This window comes from Phocoena sinus, chromosome 6 (genome assembly GCF_008692025.1).
Source record: "Phocoena sinus isolate mPhoSin1 chromosome 6, mPhoSin1.pri, whole genome shotgun sequence".
In the NCBI taxonomy this organism is placed as follows: domain Eukaryota; kingdom Metazoa; phylum Chordata; class Mammalia; order Artiodactyla; family Phocoenidae; genus Phocoena; species Phocoena sinus.
In genome coordinates this window covers 21,599,393-21,623,388 of record NC_045768.1, presented here as the reverse complement: position 1 = coordinate 21,623,388, position 23,996 = coordinate 21,599,393, and the positions used below count along the sequence as shown (strand labels likewise).

At 37.0% G+C, this 23,996-nt stretch overlaps 1 protein-coding gene across 5 annotated transcripts in view; it reads right to left on the bottom strand.

Annotated features, from left to right (window-relative positions):
• The window catches only part of PTBP3 (polypyrimidine tract binding protein 3), a 102,800-nt gene that overhangs the window by 27,667 nt on the left and 51,137 nt on the right, over positions 1-23,996 (bottom strand). For all 5 annotated transcript variants that reach the window (XM_032635950.1, XM_032635952.1, XM_032635951.1 and 2 more), the window contains 4 exons: positions 22,834-22,980; positions 14,653-14,817; positions 3,316-3,426; positions 1,649-1,817 (listed from right to left, as the gene is read on the bottom strand). In XM_032635950.1, coding sequence (XP_032491841.1) covers positions 1,649-1,817; positions 3,316-3,426; positions 14,653-14,817; positions 22,834-22,980 — 592 coding nt within the window. The remainder of the gene's footprint in view (positions 1-1,648; positions 1,818-3,315; positions 3,427-14,652; positions 14,818-22,833; positions 22,981-23,996) is intronic.

The window sequence follows — 23,996 nt, the reverse complement described above, 5'->3', positions numbered from 1 at the left end:
TCTGTGTAGCCATTTTAATATTGAAGATGGAAGAAAAAACAACATTTTCAGCATATTATACTTTATTATTTCAAGAAAGGTAAAAACACAACTGAAACACACAAAAAGATTTGTGCAGTGTATGGAGAAGGTGTTGTGACTGATCAAAACATGTCAAAAGTGGTTTGCAAAGTTTCGTGCTGGAGATTTCTTGCTGGACGACGCTCCAGAGTTGGGCAGACCAGTTGAGTTGATAGCGATCCAATTGAGACATTAATTGAGAACAAGCAACGTTATACCATGTTGGAGATAGCCGACATACTCAAAATATCTGAATCAAGCGCTGAAAATCATTTGCACCAGCTTGGTTACGTTCATTGCTTTGATGTTAGGGTTCCACATAAGCGAAAAAAAACCTTCTTGACTGTATTTCCGCATGTGATTCTCCACTTAAACGTAATGAAAACGTTTTGTTTTCAAAACAAATTAAGACATACGATGAAAAGTGGATATTGTACGATAATGTGAAACGGAAGAGATTGTGGGGCAAGCAAAATGAACCACCACCAACCACACCAAAGGCTAGTCTTCATCCAAAAAAGGGATGTTGTGTATATGGTGGGATTGGGAGGGGGAGTCCTCTATTTTAATTAGCTCCTTCTGGAAAACCAAACGATTAATTCCAACAAGTACTGCTCCCAATTAGACCAACTGAAAGCAGCACTCGACAAAAAAGCGTCCAGAATTAGTCAACAAAAAATGCGTAATCTTCTATCAGGATAACATAAGACCACATGTTTCTTTGATGATCAGACAAAAACTGTTACAGCTTGGTTGGGAAGTTCTGATTCACCTGCTGTATTCACCAGACATTGCACCTTCGGATTTTCATTTCTTTCAGTCTTTACAAAATTCTCTTAATGGAAAAAATTTCCATTTCCCGGCAGACTGTAAAAGGCACCTGGAACAGTTCTTTGCTCAAAAAGATAAAAAGTTTTGAGAAGATGGAATTATGAAGTTGCCTGAACAATGGCAGAAGGTAGTGGAACAAAAGGGTGAATATGTTGTTCAATAAAGTTATTGGTGGGGCTTCCCTGGTGGCGCAGTGGTTGACAGTCCGCCTGCATCAGGGGACACGGGTTCGTGCCCCGGTCTGGGAAGATCCCACATGCCGCGGAGCGGCTGGGCCCGCGAGCCACAGCCGCTGAGCCTGCGCGTCTGGAACCTGTGCTCCGCAACAGGAGAGGCCACAACAGTGAGAGGCCCGCGTACCACAAAAAAAGTTCTTGGTGAAAATGAAAAATGTGTCTTTTATTTGTACTTAGAAACCAAAGGAACTTTTTGGCCAACCCTATAAATCAACTTATTTAAACCAGTGGTAATATATAAGACTATTAACTTCAAGCAAATGGTTGCATGGTTTACAAAGAACAAGTAATATTAATGTTAGAAAATAAATTCAATTTCAGGTATCCACTTGTTTTTGCCAACTAATAGAATCTACTAATATTAAGATTCAATTAATGAACACATTTTTGTTCCATGATTCTCACTTTTCTTTAGAAATCCTGAGAGAATCCAAGAAGAAACCACCTGACATATATGGATTAATAAATGAAACTTTTAACTTCAGAAAGCTTGTTCTGTGACCCAAAAGAGAACTACTCACCGAAAGCCATAGGGGGTTCAAGGGATGGCTGGCCATCACCAGTAGGAAGGTCTAAGCGAGTGAAGTCTCTGCTTTTGTCGTTATTATATTTCACATTAAGGCTGGTAAGCTTGGAGAAGTCAATACGCAGAGTGCAGCATGCATTATAGATATTCTGGCCATCCAGAGCCTAAATAAAGCATGTAAGAAAGCATGATGTTTTACAAGATAATAACAATAATAAACCAAGTAGCCTCTACTTTGACAGAGTGGCAATCAGGCATAAAGCAAAGAGGACTAAACTAAAAGCCAAAGACCTGGGTTTACTTTTAACTCTGTCACTGTGTGAGCCTAAGAGAGAAAATGAATATCTCTATTTCTCAGTTTTTTCATCTGTAAAGTAAGGATAATAATCCCTATCCTGTCTATGATAAGAGCAAACGGAAGAGGAGATCTCCTACGTATAAGCTTAGAAAACTATTATACATTATTGTACATTGTACTAATTATTATGATGATTATTTTTTAAATGTTTAAAGATATTTAAATTTTACATTTCATCTTAATTCATTTTAGTGTACTTTATATAGGTTAAGATGAAATAAAGCCTTTGTAAATGGTATCTGTCAGAACCACAATATGTGAAATATTATCTACCACTTACTGTTTTTCTTGTTAAGTTTATTCTCTTTGAGTAATAAACTTGAGGGAAGTTTTGAGTCAGATCAGATACAAGACCAAAAATCAGCAATCCCTCCTTTGAAAATAATAAAGACTTACCAAAGGGATATTTATAGCTACTTATGACTTCCATAAACACTTCAATTTATAAAAATGGATACCAGAAACCAAAACATAAAAATATCAATTAAAAAAACCATACAAATATACAAAAACCCCTAACTTATCATGATAGTTATTGACCAGTATGCGATCATAAAGGTACAAAATAATATATGCGGGTAGAGGGTACAGCAAATATAAATGTTATTCCTAATCAAGAATTAGACACTTTGTGATACACAAAAGTACTATAAACCTTAGTCCCTATCTTTGGAAAAAAATTAGAAATAATTCAGATACCAATACAAGACAGAATTAGAGTTAGGGATAGATCTCAATAGGAGATGGGTCAAAGGTAACCAAACTGAATGTGAAGTTTTACATCCTGTCAAAAGTCAAGCACTCATGTACTAACAAGAAGACAACATGAATTGAAGGCAGCATATTTCCTAAGATTTAATGTCTTTAGCAATTTAGAGCTCAATGAAATTCAACAGTGAATATGGTTGCAAAAATATTGAAATCAATCAAGCTTTGGCTCACTTAATATAAGTAAATGAGGCACTAGGGTAAAGATAATCCTACTTTATTAGTCAGATTATATCAGAAGTACTGTGCTCAACTCTAGACTTTAAATAGGACAAACAGAAATGAGTCCCAGAAATCTGAGAAATGATAGGTGATTTGAAACCATTTCATATGAAGAAAGAAGTAATTTTTAGACTATAAGAAGAGCATATGGAACAGTACTTTTAGAAATGGTAAATTTCAGTATGTATATTTTATTACAATTTTCAAAAAAAACACATGGTAAACTACAGCAAAGGAGAAGACATGATGGCTTTCTCTGGTATCACTGAAGTGACTGATTAACAACTGAAAAATGAAAAAAAGATCATAATTACCATTTTGGCATAATGTGCATTCAATGGGTCAGCATACTGAAGCAAGGCTTGAAACTGATTATTCTTTGTAAAGGTGATAATCTTTAAGACTGTGCCAAATTTAGAAAATATCTGGAAAAAAGTTCACATTAGGTTAAATTTAAGGAAAAAACTTGCTAACATATCTTTATAAATACAACTTGATTCATTAATCCCAGCTTTTTTGTTTTGTTTTCTTGCGGTACGTGGGCCTCTCACTGTTGTGGCCTCTCCCGTTGCGGAGCACAGGCTCTGGATGCGCAGGCTCAGCGGCCATGGCTCACGGGCCCAGCCGCTCTGCGGCATGTGGGATCTTCCTGGACCGGGGCACGAACCCGTGTCCCCTGCATCGGCGGGCGGACTCTCAACCACTGCGCCACCAGGGAAGCCCCTGAATCCCAGTTTTAAATGAAAATAATTTCCTCTTTTAAAACTATTGGTACCAAAATCACTTCAATCAAGCCTAAGATGTTCATGTTTCAACACTCGTGCATGGCTTAAAACAGTGCCTGACACATAACAGGCACTAAATATTTAACCTATTTTATAGCATGTCATAAATGGCACAATACTGAATCAGGAGGTTACAACAGGAATTAATTAATGCTATGAGATGTTGGTGTTACAAAGCATATACCTGGAAGTGGAAGAGTCATACAGATCAACTATTTCAGCCTGAGAATCAGCATCTACTTGAAATTTTTATAGACAGGAAAACTACAAAATATTCAACAAAATGAACAACAGAATGTTCAATGCTCTATTAATTCATCAAATACTCATAGAGCACTGTTCTAAGCTCTAGAAAGTCAGCAGTGAACAAAACAGTAATAAGAGTCTCAATATGGGCTCATCAATTTTAAACAATAGTACCATACTAATGTTAATAATAGGGGAAACTGTGTATGTCTGTGGCCGTAAGGAGGTATATATATTCTGCTCAAGATTTTTGTGAACTAAAAATGCTCTAAAGAATTCTAGTAAAAAACAAAATGTGAAACAGGAAAAAAAAACCTGAAAAAGGCAGAAAGAGAAGGGGGAAGAAACAACAAACAAGTAGGAAACAGTTACCAACCTAGTAGATATAAGTCCAACTATATAAAAAATCACTTTAAATGTGAATGTTCTATATATGCCAATTAAAATACATACTTGTTAGAGTGGGCTTTTTAAAAAGCACAAACAAAACCCACCTCCAGGTTATTCATCAGAAACCCACTTTAAATATAAAGACTCAAGCTAAAGGGAGAGAAAGATACACCATGCTAACACTAATTTTTAAGAAAAGCTGGTACAGCTATATTAATTTTAGACAAAGCTGACTTTTGAAGAAAAATTATCAGGGATAAAGAGGGAGGGTATATAATAATAGGGGTCATTTATCCAAGAAGACATAACAACCCTTAATATGTATGTGCTTAATGAAAAAGAATCAAAATACTTGAGAAAAAAAGCTGCTGGACTATAAAAACACTATTGTAGCTGGAGACAAAACACTGCTCTGTCACTAATTGACAGATCCAGAAGTCAGAAAATCAGGAAGGATATAGCTGAACTGAATAGCATCATCAATCAACTGGATCTAATTGACATTTATAGAACAGTGCACCCAATAATAGAATACACATTCTAAATTTTGCATGAAACACTGACCAAGATAGACACATTCTGAGCCATAAAATACACTTTAACAAATTTAAAATAATAGAAATCATACAGTGTATATTCTCAAACAATTATAGATTTAAACTAAAAATCAATAACAGAAAAAAATAACCTGGAAAATCCTCAAAGAAAGAAAAAAAAGAAAGAAACGAGTCTCTGCTCTCATAAGAAAAGACAGACGATAAACAAATAAGCCAATAAATAACAATGTCTGGTCATAAAAAAGTGTTTTGTTTTAAAAATAAAAGGGAAAGGGATGAGAGTGAACTGGAATGCAAGTTGGGAAGGTGCAAGGGTGCTCAAGGAAGGCGTCTCTAAAGAGTCTTTAGAGAAGCGGAATAAACAGAGTTGGGGGAAAGTTCCCTGACAGACCCCTGGTTACCAATGCTCTTACAACACTTGTTATACTTCCCCACCACAAGTTCAGGGCCAGGGTTACTACAATGCATTTTGCTTCCCTCTGACATCCCATTTTAAATCTACAACACTTGCTATACTTCCCCACCACAAGTTCAGGGCCAGGGTTACTACAATGCATTTTGCTTTCCTCTGACATCCCACTTTAAATCTGGATTTTAATAAGCCAGAAACTTGCCCTTCTGCTTCTAAGGATAAAAACCTAAGTATTCCCTACGCTGCTAAGAATTTGCTGTTATCAAATACTATGTATGTGTCTCCTTAATAGGCAAATGGTCCTGCTTTTTAATTATCAGAAAGAATGATCAAGAATAACTATCCTAGGGATTTCCCTGGTGGTCCAGTGGTAAAGAATCCGCCTGCCAATGCAGGGGACATGGGTTCGAGCCCTGGTCTGGGAAGATCCCACATGCTGAGGAGCAACTAAGCCCGTGCACCACAACTACTGAGCTTACACTCTAGAACCCACGAGCCACAACTACTGAGCCCGTGAGCCACAACTACTGAAGCCTGTGCACCTAGAGCCCATGCTTTGCAACAAGAGAAGCCGGTGCACTGCGACAAAGAGTAGTCCCTGCTCGCCGCAAATAGAGAACGCCCATGCGCAGTAACAAAGACCCAACACAGCCAAAAAATAAATTAATGTATTAAAAAAAAAAGAATCTGCCTTCCAATGCAGGGGACGTGGGTTTGATCCCTGGTTGGGGAACTAAAATCCCACATGCTGTGGGGCAACTAAGCCTGTGCGCCACAACTACTGAGCTCACGTGCCGCAACTGCTGAGCTTGCGTGTCTCAAATAGAGAGCCCACATGTCACGAACTACAGAGCCCATGTGCTCTGGAACCCCTGCACCACAACCACAGAGCCCACACACACTGGAGCCTGTGCGCCACAACTAGAGAAGAGAAAACCCACATGCCACAACTAGAGAGAAGGCTTTGTGCCGCAACGAAGATCCCGCACGCCACAACGAAAGATCCCACACGCCACAACGAAATATCCCGTATGCCTCAATAAAGATCCCACATGCCGCAGCTAAGACCCAATGCAGCCAAAAATAAATAATAAATAAACCTTAAAAAAAAAGAATAACTATCCTAGAGCACAGGCAACAAAAGAAAAAATAGATAAATTCAACTACATCAAAATGGACACTTATGTTTATCAAAAGACTATCAACTGACTTGAAAAGACAACCCACAAAATGGGAGCCAATATTTGCAAATCATGTACCTGATAAGGGGTTAATATACAGAAATATAAAAAAAAAAAATCCTACAACTCAACAACAACAAAAACCCAATTTTAAAAACAGGCAAAGGATTTGAATAGACCTTTCTCCAAAGAAGATAATCAATAGCAACAAGCACTTGAAAAGATGCTCAATGGGAACTCCCTGGTGGTCCAGTGGTTAGGACTGCCTAGGGCCCAGGTTTGACCTCTGGTCAGGTCAGGGAACTAAGATCCTGCAAGCCGCGTGGTGTGGCCAAAAAAAAAAAAAAAAAAAAAAAAAAAAGAAAAGATGCTCAACATCACTAATCATCAAAATGCAAATAAAAACTACAACAAAATACCACTTCACGCCCCCATTAGGACAGGTACTATTAAAAAATCCAAAACAAACAGAAAAGATTAAGTGTTGGGGAAGATGTAGAGGAAGTGGAACCCTTGTGCACTGTTGATGGAAATGTAAAATGGTGCAGTGGCTATGGAAAACTGTATGGGGATTCTTCAAAAAAAATTAAGAATAAAATTACCATATGATCCAACAACTCCATTTCTTGGCATATACCCAAAAGAATTGAAAGCAGAGACTCAAAGAGATAATCTGAACACCTATGTTCATAGCAGCATTATTTGCAATAGCCAAAAGATGGAAGCAACTCAAGTATCCATCCACAGATGAATGAATAAACAAAATGTGGTATATCCGTACAATGGAATATTATTCAGCTTTAAAAACGAAATTCTGACACATGCTACAACATGGATGAACCCTGAAGACAATGAGTTAAGGGAAATAAGCCAGTCTCAAAACAACAAACGATGCGTGATTCCACTTATATGAGGAACCTAGCGTAGGCAAATTCACAGACAGGAGGAAGAATGGTGGTTGCCACGGGCTGAGAGAAGGGAGGAATGGGGTGGGGAGTTACTGTTTAATAGGTACAGGAGTTTCAACGGGAAGATGAAAACATTTCTAGAGATACATGTTATTTGGTGATGGTTGCAAAAAAATATAAATGTACCTAATGCCACTGAGCTGTACAATTTTAAAAAGTTAAAATGATAAAATTTATGTGTATTTTACCACCCTCCAAGATAAAATAACTATCCTAAAGTCCAAATACTCATTTTTGGCAAGATATGCTTTAATATATTATTAGCTTAGAGTTAAACATTTCTTATAAGAGATAAGAAGATCAACAAGATTTGTGGAACCAATTTGTCTTGGACGGGATCACCAGAAAATGCCATTCTTTAAAAGTTAGATAGTCTGAAGGCTCTTTATTGAAATTTAAAACTTTTAATAAAATGTAGTTAATTTCATTATGGTCATATTTCAGGGTTTAGAACTTTTGAGACCTTAACCCCTCATTATAACTGTATTTTGAAAAACACTAGGAAATTTTTTGTTTTGTTCTTTTAATGAAAACTTTGGCCTTGTAACAGGTTATTTCCTCAGTACACCCTCACGTCCTAGATAATATTCTTAACGTTTATAGAAGAATACCAAATTTACTTTCTTCTCAGCTGTCAAAGATTTTATGTTGTATCTTTCTTTAAGATATAGGTATAAGCATTCTTGGGAAAAGGTATTATGTTTTCTTAATTTCCATCCTTGGTGATACTATGGTGTTACATGCATGCACACACATCAATCTATATATTGTAAATGCATCAATTGAGGTTTGTTTGCTTTTTTTTTCACCTGATAAAGTAGTAACAATGTTAAAAATGTGTATGTATATATATAAAAGGAGATATAATAACTGCCTAACCTCCCTCCTTCATACTGCAGACACAGGTAGTGCTCTAAAGTACAAGTCAGATTATACTTTTCCCTGCTTAAAATTCCTCACTATCTCCCCATTATCTACATGGTAAAATCCAAGCTCTTTGGTATAACATACACAACTTCTCCCTGGTGTACCTCTCCAACCTCATTGCCTCACACTTTTTATACCACATCAACAGTAGGGAACTGTCTATAGTAGTTCTCCAGATACACTAAGTGGTTTCGGACTTCTATGCCTATACATGTGGCTTTTCCCTTTTCCTGTAACTCTTTACCTAATACCTAGTAAATTTTCATTTATCTTTTTCAAAACTCAGCTCAGGGAATAATGCCACCAGAAAATCCTTAGCCTCACCCAAATCTCAATAGAGTTCATTCTCTAGTACCAAATATTAATATCCCCTCTAGGCCTCATACAAATATTTATCTAGCTGTTTTATTTACATTGGTCTATACATTTGTTTATATATGTCTCCTTTAGACTGAAAGGTCCTTGAAGGTATATACCTTGCCTGAATCATTTCTCTATCATTGAGTACAATTCCTGGCATATAAGAGGCACAGCGTAAATGCTTATTATTAACTGATAACAAATTATACTCTGAGATCTGACTGAAGAATTATGGCAATATGCAATTTTTAAAATGATAAACATTTTTTATGTAAAATATCTTGTTAATGAAGTAACAACATATAATTTGCTCTAAAATTTGGGATTTTATACTGTATTATGCTACAGAACCTAGTTAATTTCCACTTAACCTTCAGATTTTGTTAATGGTTCGATTCCTTTCCCTCATTTAACTTGAACAACAACCTGAAGCATATCCTCCCTGACAGATGTGTTTGGCTGTGTAATTTTCATCTGAATGTGCCAAGAGAATATGAATGAACTCAACTGGCTAACCATGGATAGCTCTCTAGAGTCCCCTGGATTGTATTTACTGAAAGAGTAGCTGCAAAGATCAATCTGATACTTTTTTTTAAATTTATTTTTGGCTGCATTGGGTCTTCGTTGCTGTGCACGGGCTTTCTCTAGTTGCGGTGAGCCGGGGCCACTCTTTGTTGCAGTGCGCAGGCTTTTCATTGTGGTGGCTTCTCTTGTTGCAGAGCATGGGCTCTAGGCACGTGGGCTTCAGTAGTTGTGGCACGCGGGCTCTAGAGCACAGGCTCAGTAGTTGTGGCGCACGGGCTTAGTTGCTCCGCAGCCTGTGGGATCTTCCTGGCCCAGGGCCTAAACCCACGTCCCTTGCACTGGCAGGCGGATTCTTAACGACTGCGCCATCAGGGAAGCCCCCAATCTGATACGTTTGAATAAAGTAAGTGAGCACCAACATTGGGGAATTCAGGAATGCCTAAAGTGTAGTTTTTAACAACTTTTTATAATTAGCAAAATACTCAGTTTTAAATAGATTAGGTCCCAAATGATCAATGTTTAGGAAAGTTTAATATATATTTTTATAGATTACAAGGTCTTTTACTATTTCCTAATATATTTACTTTGCTGTCATAAACATAAGAAACACATAGACTCAACTCTTGACATTTCTTGTGCATTTTAATCTTTTCAGACTTTAAAATGGGACTAATAAAATACTAAAGATCAAATTCTGATAAAATTAATCTTCAGGGTGATGTTTATAAAGAGGGCTTGCCAGAAACTGTTCACCAGTATTCACTTGTAAAAAGCATTATTTATATTAGAACTTTTTAAAATAGCAAGCACATTGGCCACAATTTGTTTATAATAGTTTTTGTAGCCAACAAAACAGCAAGATTTAAGAATTAGAATTTTGTATTACTAGTGTTGATTCTTTTACTTGATACCATAATAATTGGTTTTTGCAAGCTATTTATCTTTATTTTGCAATTCAAAAAGATAAGTCCTTCATCCTGAAGAGATTCACCTTTTGGACATTCATAAAGTAACCCCATATATAACAGTACTTGGAAGTAATGGATTCCACAAAAATACTGTTTTCACCTACTCCTTCAGTACACAAGGAAATTTTTTAGAATGCAGGGTTGAGTTTATGTAATGGAACAGTTGATGAATGCCTTCTTTATCTACAAATACTCTCTAAGTGATGCCATCCAATCCAATGGCCTTAATTATCACTCATATGCAAATGATTACCAATTCTCCAGCGTGAATTCTTATGCCCAATCCAGACTTATTTCCCAACTGTCTCTTCAACATCTCCCACTTGGCTGTCTAACAGGTATCTCAAATTTAACATGTCCAAAACACTCTCCTGATTCCTCCCCTTCCTCCCACCCCTGCCCTAAATCTTTTTTGCCCTCAGTCTTTACTATCTTAGTATAAGATAGCTCTATTTTACCAGAGGCTCACATCCACAATCTGGAAGGCATTCTTGATTACTCTCTTTCTCTCCATAACCCACAACTACTAAACCCATCAGCAAATCACTCCAAATATATACGTAATCACCATGTGCAGTGCTCACGTCCCCACCTGGGTCACCACCATCTCTCATCTGGACTATGATAAGAGCCTCCACTTATGCCTACAGTTTATTCTTAACATAGCAACAAGAACATTAAACCTATCATCTCCCTCCTCTACTCAAAATCCTCCATGGCTTCCTATTTTACTCAGTGTAAAGATTATAAAGGCTTTGCATCATCTAGTCTTTTTTTTTTTTCATCATCTAGTCTTAACACCTTCTCTGAGCCTATCATTTATGGCTTCCTTATTTTTTACACGCCAATGATATAGTCTTTTTTCCGATATTTGAACACATTAAGCACACTTCCATTTTAGGGACTTTGCACTTGCTGTTCTTTCTGACTGGATCATTGTTCTACCATATATACACATAACTTACACCCTCACATCCTTCAAGCTTCTGTTCAAATGTCATCATACTGTAAACACTTCCCCTAACCTACCTCATTTGAAATAGCACCACTCCCATCTCAGTCATTATTAATCCCCTCACCATGAGCTAAAGGAAAAACACTAGCTTCCATAGATGTTAGAGAGCAGTTTAGCTAATGTCAACTCTACTTACTAATTAATTATAACACATGCAACCAACTCCACACTTCCATGTATTTTCCAATCACAATATTTATCACATTTTATGCTATTACTTATGAAATTACATCTTACCCACAAGACCACAAGAGCAAGGATCAGGTTCTTACAATGTAATTTACTAGCATCTGATAAGTACAGCTAACATTTCTTGAGCACTTACTATGTAACAGGCACTGTTCTAAGTGCTTTAAATGCATTAACCCATGTGATCCACACAATGAAGGTATAAAATAGATACCATCTTCATCCCCATTATATAAACAAGAAAAAGACATAGAGGGAGTAAGTTACTTGTCCAAGGTTATAGAGGTAGTAAGTGGTAGAGCTAGGATTCAAACCAGCTCCAGATACTGTATCCTTAATCATTATGCTATACTACATTTTAGTTGGCTAATGGAATAGAGTGTCAGGGGGAGAGGGCTAAATTAACGTAATTAGAGAAAGACTCTCTGAGGAGGTGAATTTGAGCTGCAAATGGAATGATGTAGATTCAGCTAAGTGGCTATTTCCCTAAAGAGTGTTCCAGGCCTAAGAAATAGAAGACAGAAATGGACAAGGACAGAAATAAGGCGGGGGAGGGGGAGAGGGTCAAAGGGCCAGAAAAGCTAGGGTGCTAAATAAGCAGAAGAGTTAGGAAGTGAGCTTAAAGAGATGGGGAGAAGTCTGCACATGGGGACTTAAGTGCCTTGCTAAGAAGTTCTGGTGTTTTCCAACAGCAATGTGAAGAAGGATTAAACAGGAGAGTGCCATAACTAAAGGGCTGAGAGTCCTATCCCAATGGTTACTATTGAAGACTCTCAATTACCTCTCTTCACCTGAAGGACCCATGATCTTTTGGGAAAGAAACAAGGTTTGTTACTGGTCTGAGGGAAATGACAAATGGAATGACAAGAAAGGACCACACAACCTTGACTAAATTCACTGCTGACTGATGGCAATGTTGAGCCACAGGTGCAATAACATCTTCTGTAAAGCAGTAGGAGTCAGCAGTAGCTGCAGTGCCGCAGTAGCAAAAGCAAACAAAAAATGCTGATGGATCACAGAGGGTTCAATGCCACTTTGCGGGATAAACAGTAGAAAAGAAAATCCACCATAACAAATAAACCAATCACTTAAGTAACTGCTGAACACTTTTAGGAAACAACGGTGGCTACGGATACCACTGCTAAAACCCTCCATAGGACATGCTTCACAAATGCACATATTTAGAAAATGGTACTCAGGAAACTATTACAGGGAATAAAGTAGGCATAATAAATGGTATATTTTGATATTTACATGCATAGCACATGAACCATATTAGGAAATATATCTGAGTTCCATCACCAATTGGTACAATGACTGTGGGGAAAGTAACAACTTCTAAGGTCCCCAGTACCCTTATTTGTAAAATGTGAGAATAGGATAGGATACATTTCAATTCTTAAATACACATGCACACACACACCCCTATGACTCTTCATTTAGTAGTACAAATCCAAAAGTTTGGAAAACAGTTAAATGAGTCTAGACTGGCCTGAGATCATGCTGTTTAATATATGAGGGGGCTTCCCTGGTGGTGAAGTGGCTGAGAGTCCGCCTGCTGATGCAGGGGACACGGGTTCGTGCCCCGGTCTGGGAAGATACCACATGCCACGAAGCGGCTGGGCCTGTAAGCCATGGCCGCTGAGCCTGCGCGTCCGGAGCCTGTGCTCTGCAACGGGAGAGGCCACAACAGTGAGAGGCCCGCGTACTGCAAAAATAAATTAATAATAATAATAATAATGAGATATAAATATGAAAATAGGGACTTCCCTGCTGGCACCGTGGTTAAGGATCCCCCTGCCAATGCAGGGGACACAGGTTCGATCCCTGATCCAGGAATATCCCACAAGCCGCAACGAGCAACTAAGCCCGTGTGCCACAACTACTGAGCCTGCACTCTAAAGCCCACAAGCCACAACTACTGAAGCCCGCATGCCACAACTACTGAAGCCCGTGTGCCGCAACTACTGAAGCCCGTGTGCCTAGAGCCCGTGCTCCGCAACAAGAGAAGCCACCACAATGAGAAGCCCACGCACCACAACGAAGAGTAGCCCCCCACTCGCCGTATCTAGAGAAAGCTCGCATGCAGCAACGAAGACCCAACGCAGCCATAAATAAATAAATAAATATGAAAATAAGCATATAATATATTTTAGTGTTTTAAAATAATTTTTATACTTAGGTTGTCAAGTATAATGAAATGGAATACTGGAGTTGACATTAGGGGACTTGAATTCTAACTGGTTCTTAAATTACTCTTTACAATATTCAACTCATCAAGTATCTGAGCCGCAGTTTTATTCAATACAAAATTATGTAAATAGGTAGGTGATCGATCTTCCAGTTCTTAAACTCTATATCTTCACAGTAGGCCATGATGTGGTACACTGCCTCTTATCAAGACAGTTCAGACATAGTAATGGGTAGTCTATGAAAGCAATGTTGAGAATGAGTCAGTATTTAACATGATACTTCCTTATTTAAGTTACTCATATTTTCCTTTCAGAGTTTTTAAAATAAAAATACTCAAGTGTAGGGAGGAGTCAGTAGAAATAGATTAGTTGTTTTCTATATTGATGTTACTTTCTGAGGAACAACTACTACTGGTTCTTTTTATAGGAGTCTGTGCTTTGTTCATTTTCATGCTTAGGTATAAAAAAATAGAATTCTTACATACCTTTTTAAATCAAGTATTTAAGTTAGAAAATGGAGGCTTTCAAAAAACTATCTCTGGGCTTCCCTGGTGGCGCAGTGGTTGAGAGTTCACCTGCCGATGCAGGGGACACGGGTTCGTGCCCCGGTCCGGGAAGATCCCACGTGCCACGGATCGGCTGGGCCCGTGAGCCATGGCCGCTGGACCTGCGCGTCCAGAGCCTGTGCTCCGCAACGGGAGAGGCCACAACAGTGAGAGGCCCGCGTACCGCAAAACAAACAAACAAACAAGAAAACCAAACTATCTCTAATTGATACTATTTCTTGCATGAAACAGGATGCTGAAGATTTTTTTTTACTATTATTTAAACAAATACGTTAACCAAAATCAACAACCTGAAAAACTAAAGACATAAAACATCCAAAGTTACAGAGGTCATATTTGACTCTGCTTTCATAAGAGTGTTCCTCCTTACCTGATGAAGAACTTCCAGGGTAACAGGATAAAAGAGGTTTTCAATAATTATTCGGAGCACAGGGCTCTGCCCAGGTAGGACTGTGCCTTCATTAGCAGGAGCTCCAGGAAGGGCCAGACTTCCTGACTGGACAGCACTGACAGCCTGCAGTGCAGCTTGGGCTCTCTATTTAACAATGCAAAATGAGAACTTGTGGTTACACAGAAGCATTATATAATCCTTAAAATTAGTTGATGTAAAGTAATATGAAGTAATATAGTTAAATAAAAATATACATATCTACTTTCTCTGGATGCATACATCCTAAAATTGTAATCAGTCAAGAATCAAAAGTCTTGCCTTCTTATCATAATGACACAATATTTAAGAAAGTTCTTAAATTTACTTGAAGAAATGAAAACAAAACCATGGCCAAAAAAGAAGAAAATGTGGATATAACTTTTATTTCCTAATTTTTAAATGACAATAGGATAAAAGACAGCGTGAAGGGTAACATTAAAGGCCACTTTAAAAAAATCACTGAAGTCCCCCTCTTCTTTTTTCCTCCCTGAACAACTGAGTTCTAAAGCCTTTGGGTGGCATATGATAGGCGTAAATATGGAGGAAGAGAGGAGCTGTGGTGGTTCAGAGTGGGGCAGGACGGCATCCCTATACAAAGGCATCCTGGCATGGAGCATCAGAGCCTGAGCAACGCAAGGAGCGCATCCATGTGGTAGGTCTGCCTGGTAAGGGAAACCGGAGCCCAAACAAGGTAAGGAAGGTATCTGTGAGTGGGTGGCTCACTGTTGGCTGTCAGAACCTAGGGAGCACGAGATGGGTAAGAAAGGCATCCAGAGGAGAGTAGCCTAGCCAGGACTGTCAGAACCCAGGGAGAGTTAAGAAGGGGTCCACATGTAGTAAAAATAATCTAAGCAGGGTTAAGAGGAGGTGAGTCCATGGAGACCTGAATGGACTAAGGAAGTAATTCAATGGAGGGGCAGCCTGGCATGAGATGTTAGAATCCAAGCAGGGGCAGGCAGAAAAGTTTCTTAATATCATGCTCCACTAAAAGGAAGCAGGTGCTCTAAAAAAATGTCCAGCTCTAAAGCTGGAGCAAGGAAAGCACAAGATGAGTGTGTAACTTTTCTGGTTTTGTGGGGGTTTTGCTGTTGCTGTTTTGTACCAGAATGCGAAGAAGTTTTCAAAGAATGATGGGAACGAGCCAAAAGGACACAGAAGACAGCTGGAAGGGGCTCTCACTGGCCAAATATAGGACAATTTGAGAACCAAAATAATGACTGTAACAAATAAAAACCCATCAAATGAAATGGGAAACATTCAGTCCATAGGCTGATATAAATTGACAGTTGATAAGGAACAGTATATTTACACTGCCTTAAAGTACCTTCCCCCAAACACTCTTCTTTCCCCCTTTGTAAGTCACAACGTTACAGTGGAGAAGCCAGGCAAACACCAGCCAAATCAAGTGATTAAAGAGCACACTATCAATAATGCAACAAGTTGAAGTTATGTGCTCCCTGATATGATGCAACGAGAAAAAAAGAGCATTACTTCTGTGACATTCCTGTCAAAGCTACATACACTGAATCTAATCACAAGGAAACATCAGACAAACTCAAATTGAGGGATGGTCTAAAAGATAAGTAGCCCATAATTTTCAAAAGCGTCAAGGTTACGAAGTCAAAAAAACCCTATAACTGTTTCAGATAAAAGGATACTAGAAGATGTGATTTCTAAATGGAATATGTGGTTATGAATAATGCTTATTTTGCTGGAACAAACATTATTGGGACAACTGGAAAAACTTGAACGGGTACTGAGGATTGGAGGGAAGTAATGCATCAAATGTTAATTTCCTGATTTTGACCACTGTATTCTGGTTGCGTAGAAGAATATTCTTCTTTGAAGGAAATGCACACTAAAAGTTTGGCCAATGAACACAGACCAGATTAACAATTTATTCCCAAATGCCTCAAGGAATCAACAGTTCTTTGTATTATATCTGTAACTCTTTTTAAATTTTGTGACTGTCTCAAAATTTAAAACAATTATTTAAAAAATAAAGTAGGTGAAAGAGAAAATTGAAGAGAAAAAAAAGCACGGTTAATGATTATTGAAATTAAATGCAAGTTTTCATCAGTCTTTTGTTCCGTACTTATAATTTCCTAAGAATGGTGATAATTAGTAAACTGTTTGTGTCACAAAATGAAAAACTCCTACCACTTTAATGCAGATTCTTTCATTTCTACATATTGTACTCACTTGCAATTTTAAAGAACATAGTACTTTGTCACAGTACTTCGTTTTCTATATGAACATTTGTTTTCATGACTTTAATTTTTAATTTACTATTTATTATACCACCTTTCTAATGTGAGATGAGTAGCTTTCCAACATTTTGCTATGAAAAATAACATTAAAATAAGTATCTTTCTGGAAAAGTGGCAGTCTTTTACTTTCTGCATGCTTAAGAGTTGAACAACTTCCACTTTTATATACATTTTTTTTTACCTTTTAACAGCATTTTAATGTCATATACAGACTTTTATATATCAAGTAAAACACAAACTACCAAATGCTGTTTCCAAATCATCTTTGAGAACAATATATGAATTATCTGAATATTTTATATCATTAGCTTTCAAAACTATGTTCTCGTAAAGCCAAGTGTGTGGAATACTGAGCAGCCTAATTCTGCTTCAAACGTGGCAGTTTATCTATTTGATAGTGGGCTCCCCAGTAAGATTTTATTTGGAAAAAAGGGTTGTACTGCTTTCAAATTTGAAAACTGGCTCACATTTCCACTTTGAGCCTTTAAATAGGCAATGATGATGTTGGGAGGTCATTCAAAAAAGACTCAGAATTAACACAGGGATTAGAGTTAGCAGAAAAGAACATTAAAGTAGTCATTATAACTGTATTGCGTGCACACACACACAGAAAAAGGAAAGGTTAAGTAGAGACATGGAAGACCAACAGTGCCGTCCAACAGAATTTCCTGTGATAATGGAAATGTTCAACATCTACAGTATGCAATATGACAGTACTAACCACAAGTGGCCAGTGAGCACTCCAAATGTACCTAGTGCAACTGAGGAACTGAAAATTTTATTTTTGTATTTATTTTTTTTTTTTTATTATTTTTTTTTTTTTTGCGGTACGCGGGCCTCTCACTGCTGTGGCCTCTCCCGTTACGGAGCACAGGCTCCGGACGCGCAGGCTCAGCGGCCATGGCTCACGGGCCCAGCCGCTCGGCGGCATGTGGGATCTTCCCAGACCGGGGCACGAACCCGCGTCCCCTGCATCGGCAGGCGGACTCTCAACCACTGCGCCACCAGGGAAGCCCTTGTATTTATTTAAATTTAGCCACATTTAGCTAGCAGCTACCACACTGGACATCACAACTTCATAATGTCTAGGAAAAATCATAGTGAGGCTCTCAGTGGAATAATGGTGCCTTTTCTTCTTCTATCAGGATGATTAAATCTTATCAAAACGAAGCCTGCATAACTGAAAGTAAACTTAACCTCACTAACTTTTTTTTGGCCGCGCTGCGCGGCTTGTGGGATCTTAGTTCGCCGACCAGGGATTAAACCTAGGCCCTCGGCAGTGAAAGTGCAGAGTCCTAACCACTGGACTGTCAGGGAATTCCCAACCTCACTGACTTTACTTCATTACCCATCAATCATTCTATCAATCCTTTTTATTAAACAATTCTATATACATGCTTACTGCTGCTATATTACTGTTATTGTTGCTACTGTTGTTGTTTCCCTTCCTTCACTCTTTCCTCTTTGGCATAGAAGATACCACAGTGGAGAAACATGAGAAGCCATGGTATATATTGTCCATATCATTCTAGAGTTGTCAATATACTCTGCATTAGTACTTCACAGAGCATTGAGTACAAAAGTCTCTGCATAGCAGGCATGCAAAAAAATTATTTTGACAATAAAAGTCTGAGAAAAAGATTTATTTAATAATTAACTCTACAGTTTCAATTTTTAATTAGGCAAAAATATTTAAGTAAAAAAAAATGAAAGTGGAGGCATACTTTCCACTGAGGACAACAGAAAAGTGAGGGGGGGAAAAAAAGAAATGTCTTCTTAACATGAAGAGATATTTCAGATACACAGAAGACATATTTTCTGTGTATCTGATACTAAACATTATGAGGCAGCAGAATTCTTATTATGGGATAGTTTTAAATGTTTCAGCAACAAACTCTCCGGAATGGTTACATTAACTAGTAGTAAAGGAAACAGCAGTAGTATGATGGAAAAATCAACCAAATATTTTATTGAGGTGGGGGAGGTATATATACTTCATGTAAAATTTAAACACGCCTGGATAATGTGAAGAAGCCATTTTTAAAATTGAGATGGAGATGAATATACAACAAAATTCACAGATCTTAAGTGTTCCGTTGGATGATTTTTTGGGAAATTTTTTAAGGGAAAATCCTTCCATGGTCATCCCTTTGCAAATTTATAAACTTCCACCCACAAGGTCAAGAAAAGCTGTCTATACAAAAATGAATCATATTAATACAACCACTCCTCAAATGCTGTACCTCAAAATAGGATCTAAATTTTTTAGCTTTAATTTTAGCTTAACCCAAGGGACAAAGATACTTGATATTCACCTGACCCTCTGCCAAGTATGTCCATAAGCTGGAAAAGAAGTTATGTGCATGTTTTGGGATATCTTGCTATTCAAAGAGAAGAGAATGAAACAGTAATTTATCAGTTTCTGAGGGCTGCCTGAATAAAAAAACATCTGGTACATTTTATATATGCAAACAGGACCTTCAATTTTGACTTCAGCTTTGGTGTAGGACTCTGAATAAAAGAAAAATATTATTTTATCAAACACCAATGCAAAAAATGGACAAAAGTAACAAAATGGAAAGGGTACTGGGAAGAAATCAAGGCTATCTAAGAATAAACTAGGTCATTTGGGCTGGCTTTGGTTGCCAAGCAACTGGGATTTCTCACTGTTTCCCTTTGGAATAATCCAGTCTTTAAGAGTTTTATTGTTTATATCATCTTTAAGAATTTAACATATTTAGGAATAACACTAATGTGAAAACTGCATGACTTACATGAAGGAGAATTAAAAATTCTTCTGAAAGATAGGAAATAAAATATAACTTCCTCCTCAAAAGGATCAGTTAGCAATATAGACATGTTAATTATCTACAAATAAATCTATAAAATCAACCCAATTCTGTGTTTTTTGGGGTTACGAGTTTTCAAAATAATTCTAATACATCCTGAGAAATAAACAAAACATATTACCCATTTAATTTCTAAAAAGAGAGGGTAAAGAATAGGGCCATGCCCTACAACATATTAAGCCTTAGGGACACTGAATTAGGAATGGAACAGAACAGAATCCAAAAGGTAGTCCATACTAGACATGGACTGCATACCATGTGAGCCACACACACATGAGGGTAGATGGGGGTCACGCAAGCAGAATGTGTAGTCGTGTCTAACAAGTGTATATATGCGGGTTGTAAATACGCATAGTCTGTGTATGGAAAACTAGACCATGACAAAAGACAAGTTTCACAAGAGTGGATATATATATATTTTTAAAGATTTTTTTGGATGTGAATCATTTTTTAAAAAGTCTTCATTGAATTTGTTACAATAGTGCTTCTGTTTTATGTTTTTTGGCACGAGGCATGCGGGATCTTACCTCCCCAACCAGGGATCGAACCCACACCCCTTGCATTAGAAAGCAAAGTCTTAACCACTGGCCTGCCAGGGAAGTCCCATGAATGGATAATATTGATAAATGGGTTATTCAACTTCAACAAAAGAGAAAATGGTCACTGGGAGTAAGAGAAAGACCAAAGCCTCACTCTCCACCCACAAAATATTCTTAATAAAACAAAGATTTAAACACTACAAATAAAAACAACCAAAACATAAAAGTATAAGAAAACATAGGTAAAAAAGATGTTTTAAATCTTGCTATACTGGGTTTTTATGAGTATGGTACCCATGTCAGAGACCATAATACAACTTCAGAGATTTGACTATTATATAAAAATATTTTTAAAATTGCATTAGCAGACAAAATTCTAGACAGAAAGTATATAGAATGGTGGCTGCCAGGGTGGGGGTAGGGGAAATGAGGAATAAGTGTATAATAGGTATGGAGTTTCAGTTTGGGAAGATGAAAAAGTGCTGGGGATGGATGGTGGTGATGGGTTGCACAATGAAAATGTACTTAATGCCACTGAACCATACACTTAAAAATGGTTAAAGTGGTAAATTTTACGTTATATATATTTTACCACAATTGAAAAAATCGGGAAAAAACTGCATTAACAGAAATCACTATAAATATTTTACAAGTTATTAAATAAAAGAGAGTAAACAATAAGATACAATTTGTTAACTAGCATATTAACACAGATGGACAGGAAAACTGCTTGCTCATATATTATCAGTAGCACCCTAAATCAGCAAATAAGCTTTAGAGAAAGCAATCATGCAACATATACTGAAACATAAAACATGCATAGGCTTAGTCCCAGCAATTTTGTTGCCAGAAACATAAATAAGATAATGCTGCATGTATGCCAAGATATGTAAGAATGCTGCTGTAGTACTATTTGTAAGAGCATAAAATGGCAAACAATCTCAACCTAACAAGAAACTGGATAGCACGGGACAGGGAGATCAGCTCGGTGCTTTGTGACCACCTAGAGGGGTGGGATAGGGAGGGTGGGAGGGAGATGCAAGAGGGAGGGGATATGGGGATATGTGTACACATATATCTGATTCACTTTGTTATACAGCAGAAACTAACACAACATTGTAAAGCAATTATACTTCAATAAAGATGTTAAGTTAAAAAAAGAAAAGAAACGGGATAAATTATGGCTGCCCTTTTGAAGAGAGTATTATGCAGTCATTTAAAAATTATGAAGTAAAAAAAATAAAATAAAAAGTATGAAGTAATTCTATATTTGTTGTCATGAAACAACATCCCTGACATATTGTAGAGAAAAAATAATTAGTTTTCAGTAGTTTTCAAACTATTAGGATTCCATTGGTATAAAATTATATACATAGACAATAACCTGAATAGAGAAGGGGTACACAGTAAAATGTTAGCAAAACGTTAGTTAATTAGTTATATCTGGGTAACTGGATTGTTTGAATGTTTTACCATGAGCATGTATCCTATTTACAAGGCAATTTTTCATTAAAAAAAATTATACTATTTAAAAATATCTAACATTTCATTTACTCTTAAGTTTAGATAGTTTATTATAGGCCATTAATATCTCTTAGATAAGTTAAGGATTGTGTGCAGGAAATGTCACTGTTTCTAAAAATGTGGAAAACTATAAATTCAGCAGCTTGCATTATAATGACTTTCAACACAGAGTCAAAGAGCGGAAGGAGTTCTTTTGCCTAGAGCAAGAGTATCATGGCCAAATTGCTCTCAACATAATTAAAAAAACCTTTCTTAAAATGTACTTGCTTTGTGGATAAATTTTTCCTACCCTGAAGTTACTTCAAATGACTATTTTAGCTACTTAAAAATCAACCTGGAGAGACACAGAAGTTTGAACATGAATTATATCAAAATAAAAACTGGAAAATTAGGTAAGAAATGTTCATATTCTATATTCCACATTCACCTTGGAGAGTCAAAATTCATTTAATGAACATATCTATACAAATTCTTATTAACATCTTAAGTTCAGTTACTTAACATCATAATAAAAGCATCACTCAACTTCTCAATGCCTTTGTTACATATTCTGTAAAAAGAAGGGATTGACTTCTAAACACACAAATGTTACATGTTCTGTAAAAAGAAAAGGATTGACTTCTACAGTTCCTTTCAGATCTGAGATTTTTAAGAGAGACATAACAACGTATGTTTTTTTCCACCCATGAAAACAGTTTCAAGGGAAAACTAAATATCTGCCATTTCTAACACCATATCTTCAAATTTACTTCCAAATGGCAGTGCTTTCTTATTCTTAAGTCTTTGGGTAAGAATTTACATAAACAATCTTTACCAGTAGAGCATGCTAAGATGAAGAAAAACACATGATTTTTTTTCCTCTGAAAAACAGAAAATTAAATTTAAGTTATTGTATCATGTGTTCTTATAACTATTTTTAGAAATACCTTTAATACTTACAGCTTGATTAGGTAGATTGTCAGTCTTAAGTTCTCTGTGATTGGAATACTGAATAAAAACAGGCTGGCTTCGAAGGTGAGGAGTAACAGGAGTGTAATAATTCACCATAGTAACAGCAGCTTCCTCAGAAGCCATTTCTAAGAAAGCCTGCAATAAACACAAGGAAGTAAAGTGAAAGCTCATGTTTTTGAAAGGCAGCTAAGAACTACTTTGTCATTCCAGCTTGCTCTAAACTCAGTATTCTCAAGAGAAATCACATTGTCCCCAAGGGGATGAAAAGACTTGTTTCAAAGTGTATCATTGACAGTAACTGAAAACATAATTGAAAAAAGTTGGGTTCAATAAACGATTTGGGATTGGGAAATGGCCAGTTGATTAAATGATTTTATGTGGTTTTTGGTTTTCTTCTTATTTCTGTTTCTTCTAAAATCTAGAAATAATTAAAAAGGCAAAAATAAACGTGTGCATCACTACTATAAATAGTAGTAGCTTTCAGTTTCTTCCTAAAAAATTCTCAAACAGAGATGAGGCATAATGATTTGCTCTTCTCTACCTTTTTATAAAACAGCCATTTATGAATACAATTAGAGCATTCAGGTGCAAAGGCTCAATTGTACAAATTAGGGAAATGGGAGAACTTCTTACATTAAGTCAATATTGCTTTGGGTCATTCAAGTGACCTTTTTTGGATATTGGCAATCACTGTACTAATATTAGCTATTTGAAGACTAACACAAGAAGAACTGAGATGGAAGAAGCTCCTTGGTATTTATGTCTTATTCTGTATAAAGCTTCTCCTAGCTGTCAGGACTCCCATTAACTTATGACAGGAATAGGATACTTACAGACCTTTAAGGTGGCAGGTTTTATCACCCTATCTTAATGGTTAAGAAGATAAAATATAGACATCTACTAAGCGTTCTGAGCCCTCAGAACTACCTATAAGAACATCTCAAATTTAAAATGCAGGAAGAACCCCTGATGCAAATCACTGTCTTTGAGGAATAAAACCGACTTCGAGTCATTTATACTATCTAAAAGGTATAGATGTCCACAACACACTTTAAAGTTGCTATCCAATTGTATCAATAATACACTTTTTCTAATATTTCTAAGGAGTGGATAAAAATGATCAAGGCAACAAAAATAGCTATGGCAATATT